A 20,806-nucleotide genomic window follows, 5' to 3' on the forward strand; every position below is an offset into this window, starting at 1 on the left:
CCTGCTGCTTCCCAAACGCCAGAGGGATGCGGGCGGCAGAGCGCGAGAGGCGGCAGCTAGGCTGCTGGGCGCTTTGACTCTCCCTCCACCCAGCCCCCTTGGGCTCCTCTCCTCTGCCCTCTGGACTCCGGTCTCCTCCTGCTGCCCCGGCTTGCCAGAGCCCTCTGCTTATGGCAGCAGCTTACCTCGTCTCCGGTGCGGCTTTTCGGTGCACGACCCTCTCGCTCCCGGGGCTGAGCCGGGTCACTGGATGTTGCTGAAACTCTGGAGATCATGCGCGGGTTTGGCTGCTGCTTCCCCGTCAGGTGCCACTGCCGCCGCCGCCGCCTCTGCTGCCGCTGTCCGCGGGATGCTCAGTAGCCCGCTGCCTGACCCCCGCGATCTTGTGTTCTTCGGAAGCCGTTTGCTGCTGCAGAGTTGCGCGAACTAGTCATGGTGCTGTGGGAGTCCCCGCGGCAGTGCAGCAGCTGGACACTTTGCGAGGGCTTTTGCTGGCTGCTGCTGCTGCCTGTAATGCTACTTATCGTAGCCCGCCCGGTGAAGCTCGCAGCTTTCCCTACCTCCTTAAGTGACTGCCAAACGCCCACCGGCTGGAACTGCTCTGGTAAGTCCAGAACCCCAGCCACCGACCCCTTAACCCTTCAGAGGAAACGCGCGTTTCCAGTACAGACCAACCTCCCCAAGTGCGTCTCCCCAGCCCCTCGACTCCAACCGCTCCAAACCCTTGAGACCACCGACCTCCACCCAGAGGAGCACAGAGAACTGTTCCAGGCCGCTAAGGAAGGGGGCGGGGGTCCTGGGGAGGACAGAAAGTGCAGATGTAGGAACCTTTGCATCCTTGCACTTAAACTGGAGCTGCGGAGATTTTAAGAAATATTAAACGGGATGGTTTTGTGGATTCACTGAAAAGAGCACCAATCCTTGGGGAAACATTAAAACAGAACCTTTTCTGTCACTAAAGAAAAAAGTCTAGCAAAAAAGAGAGAGAAATAAGTTTATGAGAAAACGAGCGAGAAAGCAATAAATCAAATGGTGACTGCAGGGGAAACACTGATTACTGGCAAAAGTGCCATGAGGGTGCACTTGCCTGGCATTCAAGACCAGGTCACAGAAATTCTAAAGGAGCTTGTGTTTCAAGAGATTCAGTTACTCTCCCTCTGTCTCTCTCTCTGTCTCTGTGTCTCTCTCTGTCTCTGTCTCTCTCCACACACACACAAACATGCATACACATCCTCCTTCTCTAGTTGGCTGCAAAAGACGTTGTTTTTGCATCCCCGAATTGCCTCTCTCTTGCCTCCCTCCCCAAGCTCCTAGATGGTCGAAGGAAGTTGAGACGAGAACCATTTGCCCGTCTACCAGGCCGGGCTGTGCATGACCAAGGCCGGGCAGGCTCACGCGTAGGCGGGCGGAGGGCAGAACTGACCCCACTGGGCGCTGACTCCTCCATTTTTGGGCAGGCTTCCTTGGAGTGCGTCAGGCGCTCTTCTTGCTTGCTCGGGTCCCTTCCGAGTCTGAACGCAAGAGCTTGGCAAGCTTTGCTGTGCTGAAGCCTCCTAATTAAATAGGGCCCGAGGATGGGAGTTGCTGCACCGTCCGAGTAGCTTCGCATTTCTGTATGACAGCCCATAGTCTACCGGCGGGATTGTGGTGTGATTTCACTGGCATTTTAAACTGCCTGGGTATTGTCCCCAAGGTCTGGTCTGTTCTAGTTTTAGCAAGTGTGTATGTCATTTTTCATCTTCTGTATATATAATTCCACTGAAGTTGAATCTAGCTCTGAATAAAGTGGCTTTCGGGGATGTGTGTGAGCTGAAGTGTATGTAACTTTGGAGAAGAGGGAATGACCAACTGTAACTTACAGGATAAAAGAATATGTCGTCCTGGGTAGTTACTGATGCAAATTCCATAAGGAAAATTATTATACATCATTGTAGTTTGTGCTTTTTAAAGACAAGTTGAGATTTGCAACCCTATTAGATTTGGGTCAATATATTGCTCTTGTTCTGTTTTTGGCAGTTTCTAAATTGGGCATTTTTATAAAACTCAGCATGTTTTCTTTAACTTATTCGTGGTTCATGCATGCATATATGTTATTTTGGATAGACTAAGTTCCACTTTGCAGGTACCTAATCTCTTTTTTAGGTGCTTTATCATAGGAATATTAAGTAACCTACAAAATCAATTGTTTGGAATGTTGATAGCTTTGTAGCCCAACATGACTAGTTTGCTTCATCCCTAACTATGGTACTGTTTTAGGAACTAACTAACTTAAATATGAAATTGGGGTTGACAATCAAGAAATTCATTATTACTAGATATCTTATAAGGATCTGCAGAAACTAAAGAAAATAAACTGGTTTTCCAGGCAGATTGTCAAGAACCTGGCACCCCCCTTTACCTCTGTTAACTTGGAGGTGATCAATCTTCATTTGAGCCAGACAGACCATCAGAGAAAACACTGTGCCTGTTTATCTTTATTATTGGGGCTTTGTTTCCTCTTTGTCTGGAAAAATTCCAAATAAGGGGTTGTTGCAGACCTTAAAGCAAAAGAATGATTAAAGATGAAGGAATGGTAAAAGGCATTCTGAGACCATCACCAGCTCTTTTCTAAAATGTGAAGTTTGGTGGTCATAAACTATAGTCTACTTAATGAGAAAATAATAAGGAAGCTAAGAAGCAAGTGTTAAATATTCATCCACCACTGCCAGTATTAACCCAAGCTAAAATAAAAGAGCATTATCAAAAAAGCATATTAAAAGACAATTGACTAGAAAAGAATAGTGAAAAAAAGAAACTAACATTAATCACTTAACTAGAATTTTTTTAGGTTGTCAGTAAAGAATGACCTTGCAGTACAGCTGTGGTTGTTGGAATTAAAATTTAGGGCAGTTCTTTTAAAGCTTCAAGATATTTCTTTTTTTGTTCAAGTCTATAACATTTAATGACTGGCGTATTCTCTTTAAATTTGAGGTTATGATGACAGAGAAAATGATCTCTTCCTCTGTGACACCAACACCTGTAAATTTGATGGGGAATGTTTAAGAATTGGAGACACTGTGACATGCGTCTGTCAGTTCAAGGTAAGAAGTCTGGTATTTGCATCTTCTAATTCATTAATGAGACGACAAAGCAGAGATCTTCTTTTACAGCCCATCACTTGGCAATTTATATCTATGCAAGCTAAGAGGAAAGCTGGCACCAAACAAAAGTATGGCAAGAGAGCCAACTGATGTCAAAAAGGCACAGCTTTTTGGAGAAATGTATGTGCCACAGTTATAAATGCCACTGGAGGTAGAAAGCTTCAGGTTGTTCTTTTGGTGTGTCAAAGGAAAATTATGTTTCTGTGCCCCTTCTAACATGCATGCTATAAGTCAACTTCTGGAGATAATAGTCAAAATCATTGCTGGATTAGAAGTGTGGATTTATACTTTTGTTTTTTGATTGGGGCTATCTTCTTTTGGTCATATTTCTCTGTTTTAATGGTCTTGGGTTTTATTATCCTGGCAATCTGGTTAAGTTTTGAAATGAACTCCTTATCAATGTGACTTTAAAACTACTGTGCTAGTTTGGAAATCACAACACTTATTAATATTTGTCAACTTTTCATAGATACCACATTCAATTACAACTGAATCTCCCAGGAATCCGAAAGAGTGCAAATAGACAAAAGTTATTTCATAAACATGAGGAAGATGTTCTTTTGTCTCATGTTAAAAAAATAAATAAAAATTAAAAGAGAGAGCGATTGCAGTTGTGGTATTGTCAAAACTAGGTTATTAGTATTTATTAAAGATAGAACTCAATATCATTATTATAGTCAACATCCAACAAATGCTTTCTACCATGTGAAGTATAAGCCTTTTTTTCTCTCAATATGTTTTTATAATTCAAGTATTAGAGATGCTGTACTGATATCTTATGTTCACCTTTGAGTGTTGTTGAATTACTTTTTTTTTTTTTTTTGCGGTACGCGGGCCTCTCACCATTGTGGCCTATCCCGTTGTGGAGCACAGGCTCCGGAAGCGCAGGCTCAGCGGCCATGGCTCACGGGCCCAGTCGCTCCGCGGCATGTGGGATCCTCCCAGACCGGGGCACGAACCCGCGTCCCCTGCATCAGCAGGCGGACTCTCAACCACTGCGCCACCAGGGAAGCCCTGTTGAATTACTTTTTAAAATACACATCAAATCTAACAAACGGTTCAACTAGAAAATATTCCCATTAATGAAAGTATATACCGGGGATAAGGGAAAAATTTTCCAAGATTGTAAGCAAAACTTTAAAAAAAAATTAAAAAAGCTATAAAACAAATAAAATATTAGAGCTCAAATTCAGGTCTAAAATTTGTTATAGTACAATTGTCTCTCAGTATCCATGGGGATTGGTTTCAGGACCACCACAAATACCAAAATCCAAGGATGATCAAGTCCCTTATATAAAATTATGTAGAATTTATATATAACCTATGCACATCCTCCTGTACACTTTGTCATCTCTAGATTACTTATAATACAATGTATATGCAATGTAAACATTGTAAATACAATGTAAATGCTATGTAAGTGGCAAATTCAAGTTTTGCTTTTTGGAATTCTCTGGAATTTTTTTTTCTCGAATATTTTCTATCTGAAGTTGGTTGAATCTGTGGATTTGGAACCCCCAGATTTGGAGGGCCAACTGTATGTAATATTTAGAATTGTTGATGAAATTTAAATATTTTAGGTTAAGTTCAACCTCCCAGTGAGAGAAAGAAGGGAATTCACATTTAAATATGGTTTTGAATGGCTTATAGATAAGCTAGAAACTTCTTGGACATTTTTTTCTTCCTAAGAAAAGTAATAAACAGCTGATATTTGTAAAGTGCACCACCACCTGGTGGGTAAGTATTGCTGTGCCCAGGTTACAGTCATTAGACCATACGATAGTGTTGGAAACATTAATGCATATTTAATATTCATGCAACACCAATTTCTAAGGTCTCTAGCCATACTGAACAACGTAATTATGTTCGTTCAGTGAACTACTTGAGAGAGATGGAGCATAAGAACTCTGCAAGTCATACTTCATACAAACATTAACTAAGGGGAAAATATAGTTGGATAAATCATTAGTTAAAGGCCCACAGGATTTTGTGGATTTTTCCCTTTTCAGTTTGTAATTCCCAAAATTTTTTCTTATTTTCGTAACCAAGGGTAGACATAAGAAGTGAACTCATATACAGTATAAAATGAACCAAGAAGAATGTTCCTCAAATGGAAAGCCATAATTATAACAAGATACGCCAAGAGAAAAAAAAATGAAGAGTTCACAAAATTCTAAATGGATGAATGCTACTAAAAGAAAATTTATAATTTTCTTATTAAAGAAATTGTGTTGTTTTCAGGTTGCACAGAGGGTTTTGGTGTAACTTTTATCAACAAAGATATTTATGTTTTTCACTCATTTGGTCAGCCAGTTACATTTGTCATTAATTTAAATAATCGTTGAGTGGTATAGATTGCGGGGGGCGAGGGGAGTGAATACGAGTTTGAATAAGAAACTAAAATGTAAATTTCCTTTTTCCTAATGCCTGTAGCATTTTAAATTTACTATTAGATTACTGCTGCTATTAGTTTGTGTGTTGCAAAGTTGTCAGAAGAAAATAAACATTTCCCTAGTGGAAAATTTAGACTCTGTATATACCAGGAATAGAGAGTGGCAGAATTAAGTTCAAGATCACAAGTTGTGAAAGAATAATAGGTATTTTAAGCTAAGAGTATCTTGACTCGGTACTTTCCAGTATTTTCAAATGAATTTGAGAATTCTTTTTTTCCCAGTCTGATGAAAAGACAGATGTCCTGAAAAATCTATTTTTCTATATACTGTTCTAAACTAGCTTAGGTCATCTACTCTGTTTCTCCTGCTTTCAGAAACAAGTCCAAATTCTTCTATTCAAAATGGGTGCCAAATGTGGTCTTTCTGGCTGAGAGATAAATTTCAAAGAGAAGTGGGTATATGAGTGTATAATCTATGTTTTTCAGTTTGGATTACAATTGGAGCATTAAGGTGAACATATATTTATCTTCACTTCTCTTAGATGATTTATGATAAGCTATTCTACCCTTCAAACGTGTTATCTCATTTATTTCTCACAATTGAGTGAGATAATTATTTTCTCCTCCTTTTACAGATAAGGAAATTAAGACCCATAAATATAAATAACTTACCATTAAGTGGTGATCCTAAAGCCAGAATCTAGGTCCTTTGACACCAATCTAATTTTTTCTAGGACATTATACATGCAAGTAAAAACATTATAACAATAACAAAAGTACCAGTTTATTGTAGACAACTCTTGATATCAAAAGTAGTACAACTAATTCTTGGATGATGATATGAGTTCCAGAAATGGCCTGCAACCTCATGCATCCTACCTTCCTCTCTATATACCAAATGATATCCTGGTCATTCTGGTAAATCAGTTGTGGTTTGAAAATTTAGGGACAGTGGATGGATGAATGGATGGCTGGATGGACGGACGGATGGATGAATGGATGGATGGATGGATAAAAGAAGGAAGGGGGGAAGAAAAGAAGACACATATGCAGCTATTAATAGATAGCACTGGTCATATCAATTAGTATGTAATGATCAATGATAACTTTATAATTTAAAAATATGATGAAGCCTTATTTTTTTAGGTATCATTTAATTCAAATGTGAAATATTTTCATTTAATAAGCCATGCTTTAGATCTGCAATTGTTCCAGTAACTAGGACTGTATAACAAATTGCCCAGAACTTAGTGGCTCAAAACAATGAACATTTATTTTGCTCATGAATCTGCAGTTGGACAGGGCTTAATGGAAGCAGCTCATCTCTGCTCCCCTTGGCGTCAGCTGAGCCGGGGAGGGAACTCAAAGACTTGTTTCTGTACTCTTCTCAGGACTCTCACTCATATACTGGACTGTCAGCTGGGGACCTTGGTCCTCCTCCATGTGGATCTCTCCATTTGGACTAGTTTGGGCTTCCTCTTAGCACAGTGGCTGGGTTTCAATGGCAAGCATCCAGAGAGTGAGAAAGAGCCAGGTAGAGGCTGTATCCTTTAACGACCTAGCCTCAGAAGTCACACAGAGTCACTTTCATCATAGTCACAGGCCTGCCCACTCACTTAAAATCATTAAAAATTTTCCATATGAAAAAATGTAGTCACAGAGAAGTAAAAGTTACCTATGGAATGATCAAAGGCCTGGGACATATGCGGGTTTTTTATCGCTTTTTTTTTGGAAGAGAAACATGCCATATCCTAAGCCATTACTCCTAAGCCTTTGACAACCAGGAATATAACAGAATTCACTTAACATCTGTGGAGCGCCTTCTATATGCCAGAATCTAGGGAAGGTGCCGACAATATATAAAATGTAAGCTATACATAGCTTCTAGCTGCTGAAATCTCAGTTAAAAGAAATTCTTATTAACCAAACAAGCAATACATCGTATGAAAATTTTCTCACATAAATTTTTTGTTCATTTGTAGCAAAACAAATTCCATATATGCATTGAATCCACGGGTGTGACATGTTGCTGCTTTCTTAAGAAATGTGGACATTTTGGAACAAAATCATTCACTGAAAAAAACACATATTTGGAAAATAAACTTAAGATATTTAAAACATCTGAAGGAAGCAGAATCACTTTTCCCCTGAGAGGAAGTTTGGACAACACATACATTTATGAGCTTAACCATCTGGCCCTGAGTCTTGTTTTTTCTCTACCAGCCAACTATGTGGCCTTTAGCAAGTCACCTAACATCTGAATCTGTCCCTTCCTCTGAAACTGAGCAGTATTCATGATTATCACTGAAAATTACTTCCAATAATTTGGCATATTTTAATGTAGTAGTTAGCTTATTTTTTTGTACTTAGGGTTAGCCTGTGTTCCTTTATTTTTCTAATTTTAGACACGCATGCTTCAATGTCGATGTTAGATGGTAACTCTGCTAGTTAAAATATATATCATGAAAGGCACATAATTTACATTTCTTTTTATAAATGAGTATTCCAAAGCATTTTGAAACATGACTCTTAATCCTCCCAAATGCCTCAGTTAACCATTTCGAATGGGGGAACTAAGCTATAAACTTGTTAAATATTTCATTTTTGAGTGATATACACAAGGTCCTACACTAAGGCAATGAGAGAAATGGGAGAACCTGGGACCAGACTTCCACTCCTGAGCCTTAATGATTTAGAGTATGCTTTCTCCATGTGTTATTCATTTTAATGAGTGCAAGTCATGGTAGTAAGGGCCAAAAACATCGTGCTGATTATCTACAGTTAAGCTCTTTTCAACTCCATACAAATCTTCCTTTTGGCTTGTGCATAGAACTTGGCAGCTCTGTTTTTAGCACTGTTCACATTTGGCTTACTACATCCTTCAGAAGTGGCATATGAGCACTTTATCAGTTTATTCGATATTTTAAGATGCATATCAGCATTGTGTACTAGCACTTGACAGAGATAATAAATACTTCCCACCCCTCACTCCTCATCTTCTGACTACATCTGAATAATCTACAGAAGTAGATGAGAAGGATAAATAGAGAAATTCTAGGTATTAGAGAGAAGAAAACATGGGCCCAAGTAATCTACACACAAAGTATTGTAACCAGGGCTGGAGATGGAGATTAAAAGGTAACCTGGGACAAGAAGCTAGGAACCAAGCATGAGAAGCTAACTAGCCCAGCCGTTCACACTAATTATGACTCTCATCCGCCTACTGAAAAGGTCAGCAAGTCTACCGACTATAATATGTTACCAGCTGGTCACTTCTTTCTTGTCCCTAGTGGGTCCTCATAAATCCTCCCTACATTCTCCTGTCCCTGATACTGAACACAGCCCATTTATCAAGCACCTGTCCATCCACCTGCCTCCCTGGCCATGGTTCTGACATGAGCACCACCCCCATTTATTTGGTGTCTCTTCAGTATTGCTTATTGGAAAACTCAACTCTTTACTAACATTTTCTTATTGCCTTTTTTTTTTCAGTAGTGATAAAGATGTTCAGTTTTATGGTAGGTCAGTTTTCAGGTATATATATATATGGAAAGCTTGTGGAAGACAGTCCTTACACAGGTATCACCTGGCCAGAAGTGAATTGCCTACTGAATTAAAGATCCTCAAGAGTGAAAAGTTCCTATCAAAATAGTTTTTAAAATATAATAATGTAGATAGACTGAGTCTGGTAGCCATATAGTGTAACTGTGGAAAGGAATTATTAAACAGAACCTTCCAGAATGTCTAGATTAGAAATTGTAGAAATAAAGATTTTAAAAATATGTCATATTTAAAATATTTCAATCATTTTAATCATTTAAATAATTTCTAAATAGATATGATTTAGTATCTAAATTATCTTGTTAGCAATTATGGTGATTATGAGTGTCATACAATTTGAATTTACTATTAGGAGAATAGTACATAACTATTAGTTAAAAATTATATTTAAGTTTTTCAATAATAGCTGTAAAGTCAGATTCAAAAAACTGTCATTTCAGAGAACATTGTCTTATACCATTTAAAAAATGGTTAGGATGGTTAAGCTATTACAAAAAGGCAACGAACAAGAGCTAAATGGTTGATTGGTAAGGAAGTACAGATATTGTAAGAAAATAGAGTAAGAAAATGAATCTCAGGTTTTTATCATCAGATTATAACCATATTAAGAATTTGCTTTTTTGCATAAATCCTTGAGTTGAATTTAACTTTTGATAGAGTTTTAGGTTTATTATCATATATATTAAAACACTAGCCATCTCACTAAATTATTGGTTTATTTTATATGTGTTATGAATTAGCACATCAAAAATCCAAATATTTTAATAAGAAGTAGAAAACAGAAAAGTGTTTTCACATACATGTATATGTATGATTTGTTTTACTTAGTTTCTGGCATGGATTATTTATAAATAATCATCTTGATCATTACATTTGTTATAATTAAACAATGTAGCACATCAGTAGATAATCACATCAGTGGTGTAATTAGCAGGTATAGAACACAGCCAAGTATCTCTAATGCCTTAGAGTGTGATCACATTATCATGAGTATACCCTGTAGGTTGCCTAATTTCCATTGTAAAATGTGTAGACTTTTGTAATTAGGTTGTTTAAAAATGAACTTTTTGTTTTATGAAATATAGGTTAAGTCATACTTTTGAATAGTCAATCAAGTTTACATATGGTTCAATAGTTGTTGATTTTTTTTCTGTATTCCATGGTCTGTTGTTTCTTTCTACACTGTGTCTACATCAATATCCAATGGTCTAAAAATATATGAAAAATTAATTAGTAATTCAAATGTCTTATCCAAATATTTAGAAATTTATAAAGATTCAAATTCAACAGAGGAAAAACATACTAAGGAGTAACTGAATTCTTTGGCATTTCACCTATATACTTCTGCTCCAAACACAGATAGACAGTATTTCTGAATAGCTTGAATATTGTAACATGTTCTGATTGTTTTCCACCAAACCATATGGGCCACATATCTGGAAAAAAATTAAATAATATTGATGCATTTGTTGTTATATCTTTTTATTATTGCTTGTCCTATCACTTTGTTGGAATTGCCTGATCAGTTTAGAAGCTCTTTTTCCCCCTATCTGAATCAGATGACTTGACATTGCTTTTGTGTATCTTTGAATGGTGTCCTTACAAGGTCAAAGACTTGCTGGATACAAGGAGGATCACTGAAAATGAAGACAAGTGCTTTCTTTTGTAAATGATGATTTCTGTTCAAGATGTCAGAGGCATGCAGACTCCAGTACTAACCATAGGCTTACATCTGTGTGCTCCCCAGTGCAACAGTGACTATGTGCCTGTGTGTGGCTCCAATGGGGAGAGCTACCAGAATGAGTGTTACCTGCGGCAGGCTGCATGCAAACAGCAGAGTGAGATACTGGTGGTGTCTGAAGGATCATGTGCCACAGGTATGTATGTGATCCTGAAGATTCCCAAAAACCTTCGGAATGGATTCTGAATCCAAAAACCATGTCTTGCTTTTCACATTATGTCCTGTTTATTGTTATCCAAACAAATAATCCAGACTATATATTATTAGCTAGACAAGCCTCTTATTCTTTCGTACAAAGTATGCATTATTCTTATTCTATGTCTTTTTACATTTCAAGTCACTTCTGGAAGAAAGATAAATGTACCATAAGGACATTGGTAGATTTTAATATGTATGTTATTTAATGAAATACAGACAGCTGAATAACATAATTAGAAATCTAGATTGACTGCTCAGCTTCCAAACATAAGAAACTTATCTATGCATGAAAAAAGTTTGATTGTTTCTTTGTAACAATAGGATCGTCTGGTGGAAGGCAGTTTGCAGATTTGGATTTGGAAGTTAAGATGTGTCTAACCTTAGCAGCCCTACAAAATGCTCCTCTTAACAGTGAGCTGATTATATTGAAGAATGTATTGGTGATAGACATGACTTCTAATGACATCTGTCCTTTCTGACACAGTCAGCCTGGGCTCCCACAAAGCTTTTTAGTTATATTGTACCAAGAATGCTCTAAAGAAAGTAAGGAAGAAGAGTGACTTCATAGGGTCTTTGGTTTTTCAGGTTTTCCTTTTGAGTACAATGGTTATTAGAGCTGAATAGCATTACAGGAAGGAAAAAAAAAAAAAAGGAATACAGCCCAACTTGATAAAGCCATGCTGTAAAATGAAGCTGAGTTTTCAGGTTAGGCTTGAAACACTAAAATCACATATATTAAAGAAACTTTAGTGTCCCTTGATAGTTGTTCTTAATGGCAAATAAACATCTTTTTGAGGAATTGGATGGCATAAGCATATTCAAGAAAAATAATAATGATATAAGGACTTTCTTCAAAAATGGAAATATAGAATAGAGTCAAGAAAAGTCTATTCTATTGAAAGTCTCTCTCAGATAACAGGTATTTCTATTCTAGGGAATTATATTTAAAATTATGTGTATGATGGCTGGGGCAGGGTGGTAAATGAGCAAGAGAAAGTATCATATTCTTTAAAACAGGGGTCCCCAGTCCCTGGGCCACAGACCAGGGCGAGCCAGTGAAGCTTCATCTGCTGCTCCCCGTTGCTCCCCATCGCTCGCATTACCGCCTGAACATCCCCCCCACCCCCATCCGTGGAAAAATTGTCTTCCACAAAACCGGTTCCTGTTGCCGAAAAGGTTGGAGACTGCTGCTTTAAAAGATTATCTTAGGCCTATTGATTGTTAGCAGTTGACAATGTTCCAGGTTGTACTGGTGACTACCGAAGTTTCTAAGAATTAGCAGAAGAGAAAGGAAGGTATCATTCCTCATGAACAATGATGTAGGCTTTTTCGTTTGGGTTTTGGTTTTTAAGTCTTTTCTCCTATTTGATTCTTTGCCTCACGATGTGGATGTCCTTCCTGCAAAGGTGATTGGGAAGCAAGTCGGATTGGTGCACCACTTGCTTATTTGCTAGAGCCAACAGATCATTGCCATTCAATCTATGAGTGAGAAGTAATGCATGGAAGTAAGAGCAACATGTGAGAGTTATTGGACCAGGAGTGATGTAGGCAAATACTAGAGAGGACTGAGGAATGGATTTGCTTATTCAAGATCACATAGGGTATCTGTGTGTCTCTGACAATAGCCAATGAGGATCAGTGGGCAGTAGTCACAATAAGCAGCCATAAAGTTATGGGTTGGCTAACAATGGTAGCAAAATCTCTCTTTCTTACTTTCCAACCTCCAAGTTCTTGTCAGCACATGCAGTCACATTCTTCTGATTCATTCAGTCTTTCCATTCTAGTCCCTAATGTGTTGGTTGTACTATGAAAATAAACACTTGACTAAGTAGAAAATTTAATCACAACTGAGTAATCCATCCCTATCTTATTCACAGACTTAGATTTTTTCAGGATTTAATTAGTAAGTTGGTCTTGCTGAATGCATCCTCCATTGACTTGTAAATCTAAAAGTGTTTTGATCTGAATAATGATGGCGGGACCAAAGTAATTTTGATTAACCAGGTCTGACTGTAAATAAATTGGAGTTCTGACTTTTGATCTAAAAGAGATTCTCATTCTTTTCTTCATAGATTTTCCTTTTTTTTTTTTTTTTTTTTTTTGCGGTACGTGGGCCTCTCACTGTTGTGGCCTCTCCCGTTGCGGAGCACAGGCTCCGGACGTGCAGGCTCAGCAGCCATGGCTCACGGGCCCAGCCACTCCGCGGCATGTGGGATCTTCCCGGACTGGGGCACGAACCCGTGTCCCCTGCACCAGCAGGCAGACTCTCAACCACTGTGCCACCAGGGAAGCCCTCCTTTTTTTTTTTTTTTACTATTTGACACTGAATGGAGCTGACAAGTTGTGATCTCTAGGAATAAAAGGCAGTAGAAGATATAACTTTATATTTATTACATTTCATTGAACTTACAAATCATTTTTTGTCTGGAAAATGGTTTCCTATTGGGCAGTCTGCTTAATAGCCTCACTGTCAATTTCACTTTTTTTTTTGCCTTATAAGAAATGTATTGACTAGGAGCCCAGATTCAGGTGCAGCAGCATGACTTCTTTTCTTAGGTGTTTCTGTCTCACTAATAAGGCTTTAGTAGGCTACTTGTCTCTGGTTTGCAAAGATGATTCATTTTATAGTGAAGAAACCCTTAAAGCTTCCCATCACTATTTTATAATGATGCCATGGACTTAAGTGACCATTTTTTTTTCAGCCTATTCCTCCTTTCTTCACTACTACTTAATTTGGGTCAAATCAAACACAAATTGTCTTAAGGATCATCGTCCTTGAATTTTTAGAAACATACATGGGGAATACAAGCCAAAATACTGCTGCCATTTTTCTTGATTTTCTCTAGCCATATGTACTTAGCAGAAAACGTATAGATGAATAGGCAAGATGTTCACTCAAAATTTTAATTATTATGTTCTAGACATAGTGATAAGCATTTAAAATGTGCTGTTGTGCAGTTATCCTCAAAATAGTCCAGTGAGATAGACATTACTATACCCATTGACTAGAGGACCAATAAGCTTAGGAAGGTTGAATAACGTTCCTTATGTTATCCAATGAGTATGTTTGGAGCTTTGAATACATAAGATTTTATGCATTTTCTCTTATGTGTGTGGAAGTATAGAGAGCTAAACAAGACATGGTTCTTGATTTAAAGACGTTTACACTTAGTGGGAAAGGAATAAGAAACTATACACATTCAACTAAAAGACAGGTAGAATGTATTAATGCTGAAATAGTACAACCTGTTATTAGCCTCTGATGATTTTATAAGTAATACTGACTTAAGCTTTCAAATTAATTCAAATAAAGTCAGTTAAAATTCTAGCTGTGAAAAGATACAAAAAGGAGACTTGACAAATGTTGACCATTCAAGCACTGTCCTGTCCAAAGTGATTGTGCTGTGACTTAGGACTCAGTTCAGTTGACAGGACTATTTTCCTATTATAGAGATGAATGTATCAGCCTTTCTGTATCTGTTACCTTAAAACAATCAAATCATATGATTAGAATCCTTATTTGAGTCTACATTTACTAAGAAGGGTTTTTATTATAAATTGTTTTATCAATTAGCTTGCCTTTAAGGAAAGGATAGCCTGGCCCAGTGACTTGCTCCTTAGTCATGTAAGCAGTTAATGACTTGACGTTCTGATTTAATAAAGGGTTAAACCTTGTGAATTTAGTTAGTCTGGGTCTCCACCAAGGCTGACAATTCAAACTACTGCTCCTTCATGACAGTGCTAATGTCTAACATAATGACAAAGAAAACTACTGGGGAGGCATCCATTCTTCCCTGTGTCAGCCTTCTGTAGATTTTCATACATCATGCCTCTGTCTATGAGTGCCTCTCAATAAAGTGTCATGGAGGCAAACAAGTAGAAGTAGTAGTTTATTTTAATTGGTCTAAAACAGCAAACACTAATTCGTAGAAGTGGCATTTGATATAGGTCTTGAACCCTGGTTGAGATTTCAATGTAAACTGAGGACATATCAGACAAAGAATACTAGTGTTAGTCTTATTTCCCAGTATTAACATTAAAAATACATAGCCAAATGTATTTAGAATGGAAGGAAGTGGGGAGACAGAAGGAAGATGATGTCTCCACTTAACAGGTGGAAGCAAATGGAAACTCCATGGTCTTGACTCTAAACTAGGAAATTGAGTGTTTCTGGGAAATGAGTTCTCAGAAATTGACAACTTTCAGGAGTTGTAATTATGTGGGAGGGAGGGGAGAGATGTGGAGAAAGAGAAAGGCAGAGGGAGGTTATTGTCTTTTCTGCCAGCATCACCTAGGGTATAGCCATTTTTAATCACAAAGGCAAAAGTTAGGCTCACTCTTCCACCAATTTCAAAACTGAAAGCTGCTTTTGGGTGCAGATAGACTCATCCACAATTGTGGTATTTGGAAAACATATTAGCTCTTATATAAAAAGATATTCATTTTTAAACTGTTTTTCCCTTTGTAATTTAATGTACAAGAATATAAGCCTTAATTATGTGTTTATTTGCCACAAGTCTTAGACTGTTTAATTTCTAAGTCTCACTGATTGCTATAAGTATCTCATTTTTAATTTTTTGTGTTAAAGGCACCAAATTCATGTTGATTAAAATTAAAATGAAAAGTTTTAACATAGTCAAGTTTAGGAATTATTCCAAAGCTAGATAATACTTTGTTCATGAAGTTTAAGAATGAAAATAATAAGGAATTTATTTTATAAATTATAGTATAGAAATTAGGTTGATGTGAATATGTTTTTCAAATTAAATATTGGTAATTTTTAAAAATTATAGTACCATATTAATAGAGAAAGTAAACATGAATTTTTTAAAATAAAGTCATACACATTTTTTGAAGATGTTTTTCAAGCAAAAACAAATTATTTCCTTTTTTCCCCCCAGATGCAGGATCAGGATCTGGAGATGGAGGTAGGAGTTGCCTTTTTATATATTTGAAGACTTACATGTGGATATTATTCATGGATATTTATTTATGTGTTTGCCATTACAAATATCTGAGATGAATTCACATTTTGCATTCTAGGAAAGGGAAGACAAAAAAAAATCATTCTCCATACTAAGTAAATGTATATACCATATAAATTATTTGATATATTTATGAATATATCACATTCATTTATGTGTTTGTGTTTGAGTTAACTTTGAGATAAATCTGCATGTCAAACTTCCTAACAGAAGCCTCCAAGCATATTTGGCAGGACAGAAAACTCATGAGAAAATAATTTAAATATTGGGTTTTTTAAATACATAATTACAAGGTACTGATATTAACACATACATAACACATACATACATAACATGTATATAAGAACATAGTTATCAAATTAATAGTTTGAAACTGAAGGAGCTTTAGTTCATAAAAGTAAAAAAGATAAACTTTAAGCCAGTGAAAATAAGATAGTGTCTTTACTTCTTTGATTAAATTAATCTATAGTTATTTTTACTAAAACAAGATATATGTTTTAATGATTTAGTTGTGCATTTAAAGAAGTATGTAAGATAAGAGACAGGCAGAAACTTTCAAAATTTGATCTGACATGCTTACTGTCAAATAAGATTTTATTTATGGATTGAACCTTCATTGTAAATTTCCCAAACTGCTTTTCCAAATGAAATCCAAACAAAATTCTACCTTTATACACAACAAGAAAAAATAGAAACAACTAAATATAATTTCAACAATAATAATGAAAATAGAATGAGTAAAACATAAACATTCTCTCAAGGCCTCGCTGAAGTTATATAAAATGATTAAATGTATGTTTCAAGTAAATTTTAGTTTTTAAATGAAGAATTTGATAAAAGATGAGGAAAAGAAGGCCTTGGAGTTAGGAAAGTCAGATCTCTACTGCTCACCTTATCTGGTTTGGGCAACACTTTAAAAATTTATCAAGTCACCCTATGTAATGAATGAAAGGCTTAACTAGTTCAAATAAGCAACACCCAGAGAATAAAATTAGAGCAGCATATTGGAGCACAATTTTTTTTCATAAAGATTAAAACTGAATAGGAGTCAAGATTCAGTACCATGAGAGTATGAATTTATTTCCATGTCATTAAGCATATGACATTAGGCCGTCATTTGATGTTAAGACAGTCTTTTACTATTTCTAATAAATTTTTTTTTCACTAGCTGATTAATATAGTATTCCCAAAAAAACTTCCCTAGAAGTTTTGAAAAGAAGAGCTCTAGGAAAATTAAATTTTAAAGAGAAAAAGAAAGGAAAAAAGAGAGTTCCTTGAGTAGATATTTCACTATTTCACTATTGGAATATTAAGAAATTAATCATTTTTTTTAAATGTTGATTTTGGAAGGAAGCAGTTCTATGCAAAATTCTATATATTTCCCAGCTATTTAGTTTTATGTGTAAACTAAATTTGGGAGGTACTGTGTTGTTTCAACTGTTCCACTGTTCACACAATGTCTCGTTAATTTTTTAGCATCTTTAAAAACAAAACAGAGTGCCTCCTTTTGTTAAAGCATCATGGTATATGTTTTTCTAATTGAGTCTTCTCCTCATATCATACATCATTTCTTCATTTTCTTAATAAGGTGTAGTGGATTTTCAGACCCTGGTTTCCAGTTTTTTGTTCACTGTAATTAGCACAGGCAATTGACAGTGAAGTCAACCTCACTCTTCCTTGTTGCATTTTATATTGCAATCTTAGGTTCATTATTTTATCTTGTGATCTGAATAAGGTGATGTTTTAGGAAATCATTTTAATTTCATGAATATGACATTTATAACTTAAATTTCATATACTAGTTAGAAACTACTTTCATTTATTTTTTTCTCCTTTTTAATTTTTACTCTTCCTTTCAATTATTGGTATTTTATAGTAACTTGGAGAAAAACAAAAAAATCAAAGCAACTTCTTAAGAGATAATTGCTTTGAGAAGAAAAAAAAAGCATATAACCCTTGCTCTGAGAAGAAAAAAAAAGCATATAACCCATTTAATTCTGAGTTGTGTTGTTTTTAAAGAGTTGTTGTTCTGGAAGTTGTGGTAAATGAGTATTTACTCCTAACTGCATAATCCTTTTTCATTTTTAGTCAGAGACACAACAGTGTTTTTGTTTTGTTTTTACTGAATAAATTTTTTCTAGTCTATGTGTTACTTTGCTCTGAAATACTAATGGTTTTAATTTTCTGTAATTTTTTTACTCTAATACAAAATGACAAAAAGCTTAATAACTAGAACCCAAAAACATAGAGTGACCTGCACAATTCCATTTCACATATCCTTTGGATTGTACATAAAATATGTTTGACTTGCTACCTCTGCTATGCAGAGGATGGACTTGCTCTGTATTCTGACCGAGTTCCTATTACCAAAATATCAGAGGAGCCAGAATCAGTTTCCTTTGAATTAACCAGAAGTGATTGAATTACCTGTGATTGTTTGGTTAATCAAACAATTCTAGCTAGTGATCGTTCTAACCGGTCTCTGTAGGATATATTCTCAATAACGTGTATTTGGTTAATAATTGGGACATCTTTGCAAGCACTTTGGATGGTTAATGGTTATTTTTCTAATTTCTTTTAACAAAAGTTAATACAATTCCCAAATGGAGTGCACTGATCTGAATAGTGAAGCGAACAATTTTATTTGGAAAACACTTATATGTATGACTATCATAAATGATATCATTAAACCTCCAAATCCAAAATCACTTTAAAAGTACATCAATTTTTACTTTTTAGATTGTCCCATATTCTTAAATGAATAAACATTACATTAGCATTGAAGATTAGACCTGATTATTTAAAAAATAATTTAAGTTTAGCTCATTTGCACAAGGGCATATCTGCCATTTACTGCACTTGAGGGAATATTTTTACTACAATATAAAAGGGATCTAAATGTTTCATAAAATTTACGTTAACTTGTTTGTATACATTTTATAGAGGGTTTAAAAATCTTTAACCATCGATTTGTTTATTCAGATGAAACAATTCAAAGGGCTTATTACTTTATTTAGTAAAACATGTTTACCGTGTCTTCAACATGGTCTGCAAAATGTGCATTCATTCATCAAGGTAATTTGTAGAGTAATAAGAAACAAATATTGCATACAAATCTTAAAGGTTGGCTTTTCCCATTTCAGTGACTGTATCCTATTCTTTTAGTGTTTAAGAAAACTCATTAATACAAAGAATAATTTTGTATTATTAGTTTTGAACATAAGACCAGCTGTTTATGGAATTCTTTGTTTTCAAACAAAAATGTTTAGTTGGAAAGGCATCTATATCAAAGAATCTTTTGGATAGCCTCATACTTGAAAAATCAATTCAGGATAAATTATAACTAATTATATATGTGTCTGATAGGAAGGTAATATGTGGTCATGTGTGGACCAAATTCCAAAGAATTTCAGAAAGTAGTAGAAAGAAAGGGATTGGTGTTTCAAGTACTTATATATGTGGAGATTGAATGTTGTAAATAAGAAAACAGGTGTGTGTAGGAGGGTTAATAACATCTTCTCCACCCACAGACTTCCTTAAGCAACAAACACTGTAGTAAGAAAGAAGTATTAAAGGAGCCTCCTTTCAAAATCTAAGGGTGTGTGGGTGATTAAGGGATAATTTTTAACACCTGCTATTCTTTCATAGTCTTTCAGTCATATTATAAGATAAGACCATGAATATTTTCCATTACTCTTAACAATTATTTCTGGATTAACTAGACTTTAGATAGATCCCTAAAAACAAAAAATAAGTCCAGTAAAATAACAACTATATTTTAACTATTAAAATAATTATAAATATATTATCCTGCTAGAATTCTGGAAGAATTCACGATTAAATTTTAGTAACATCTTATGAGAAGTAGTATGATAATGTCTGTATAAATAAAATGTCTCTAAGAGATACAACATAGATACAGTGAGTATATTTTTAATTCATGAGGTAAAATGAAGCACTGGGCCTACTTATACAATTATATAGTTTTAAGAGAATTCTTTAATAATTAATCTCTTTAATTAAGAGATTAATGTCAGATATGTACAGCAACAAATCAAATTAAATTTACATTCATTATTTGTATAAAGTCTGATTTTTATTTTAATAATCCAGATAATTGTTATTACGATGACCTTAATGCACAGAATCGGTTATAGTATGTTTCTATTTAATGCAAAATTGTCCTGTGCAAATTATCTTTGTATAATATTACTTGGATGTACATAATTAAGTCATTTGTTTCATATATACTTTGGATAGAACAAGAAATATTTACATTGCAACAAACTGTCAAACCTAGGCTGTTTCTGATAGGTAGATTGCTAAAAACTAGAAAACAGTATTGTAACAAGTTTGAGAACTTAAAAATTATTTTTAAAAAATTCTTTCTAATTTTCTAATGTGCGTCGTTTCTAATGTGGATTTGATGCTATTCAAGAATTAAGTCAAATTGAACAAGCCTCCTATAAACTGAGGACCATGGTAAGGTTTCTGGAGCTGTAACACTGAATATGACACAGTTCTTTACATTCAAGGAGATTTACATGTAAATTCTTTTCTTATCACACAATGGGAAAATTATGATTCTAATTATCAAAAGAGAAATAATCCCCTGTAGAAATAAATTGTTAAGTATACTATAAATAACAAGGAATTGAATATTCATTCCATAAAATATTCTTATATCAGGCTAAGTAATGTTTTCTTCCATGTTGCTATACCTATTCCCTTTCCCGACCTCGATCCGTACCTTCTCCACCTTACTGTCATGGTCAAGTTCTGGCAAGCA

At 35.5% G+C, this 20,806-nt stretch overlaps 1 protein-coding gene across 1 annotated transcript in view; it reads left to right on the plus strand.

Moving 5' to 3' along the window:
- Positions 1-432: 432 nt before the first annotated feature.
- The window catches only part of TMEFF2 (transmembrane protein with EGF like and two follistatin like domains 2), a gene marked incomplete at both ends in the record, with an annotated part of 254,838 nt that continues 234,464 nt past the window's right edge, over positions 433-20,806 (plus strand). Inside the window, 4 exons of the mRNA XM_079710193.1 lie at positions 433-604; positions 2,971-3,080; positions 10,841-10,970; positions 15,934-15,960. Of these exons, the coding sequence (XP_079566319.1) occupies positions 433-604; positions 2,971-3,080; positions 10,841-10,970; positions 15,934-15,960 (439 nt within the window). The remainder of the gene's footprint in view (positions 605-2,970; positions 3,081-10,840; positions 10,971-15,933; positions 15,961-20,806) is intronic.

The sequence above is a fragment of the Hyperoodon ampullatus genome (genome assembly GCF_949752795.1).
Source record: "Hyperoodon ampullatus genome assembly, chromosome: 8".
NCBI classification, from domain to species: domain Eukaryota; kingdom Metazoa; phylum Chordata; class Mammalia; order Artiodactyla; family Ziphiidae; genus Hyperoodon; species Hyperoodon ampullatus.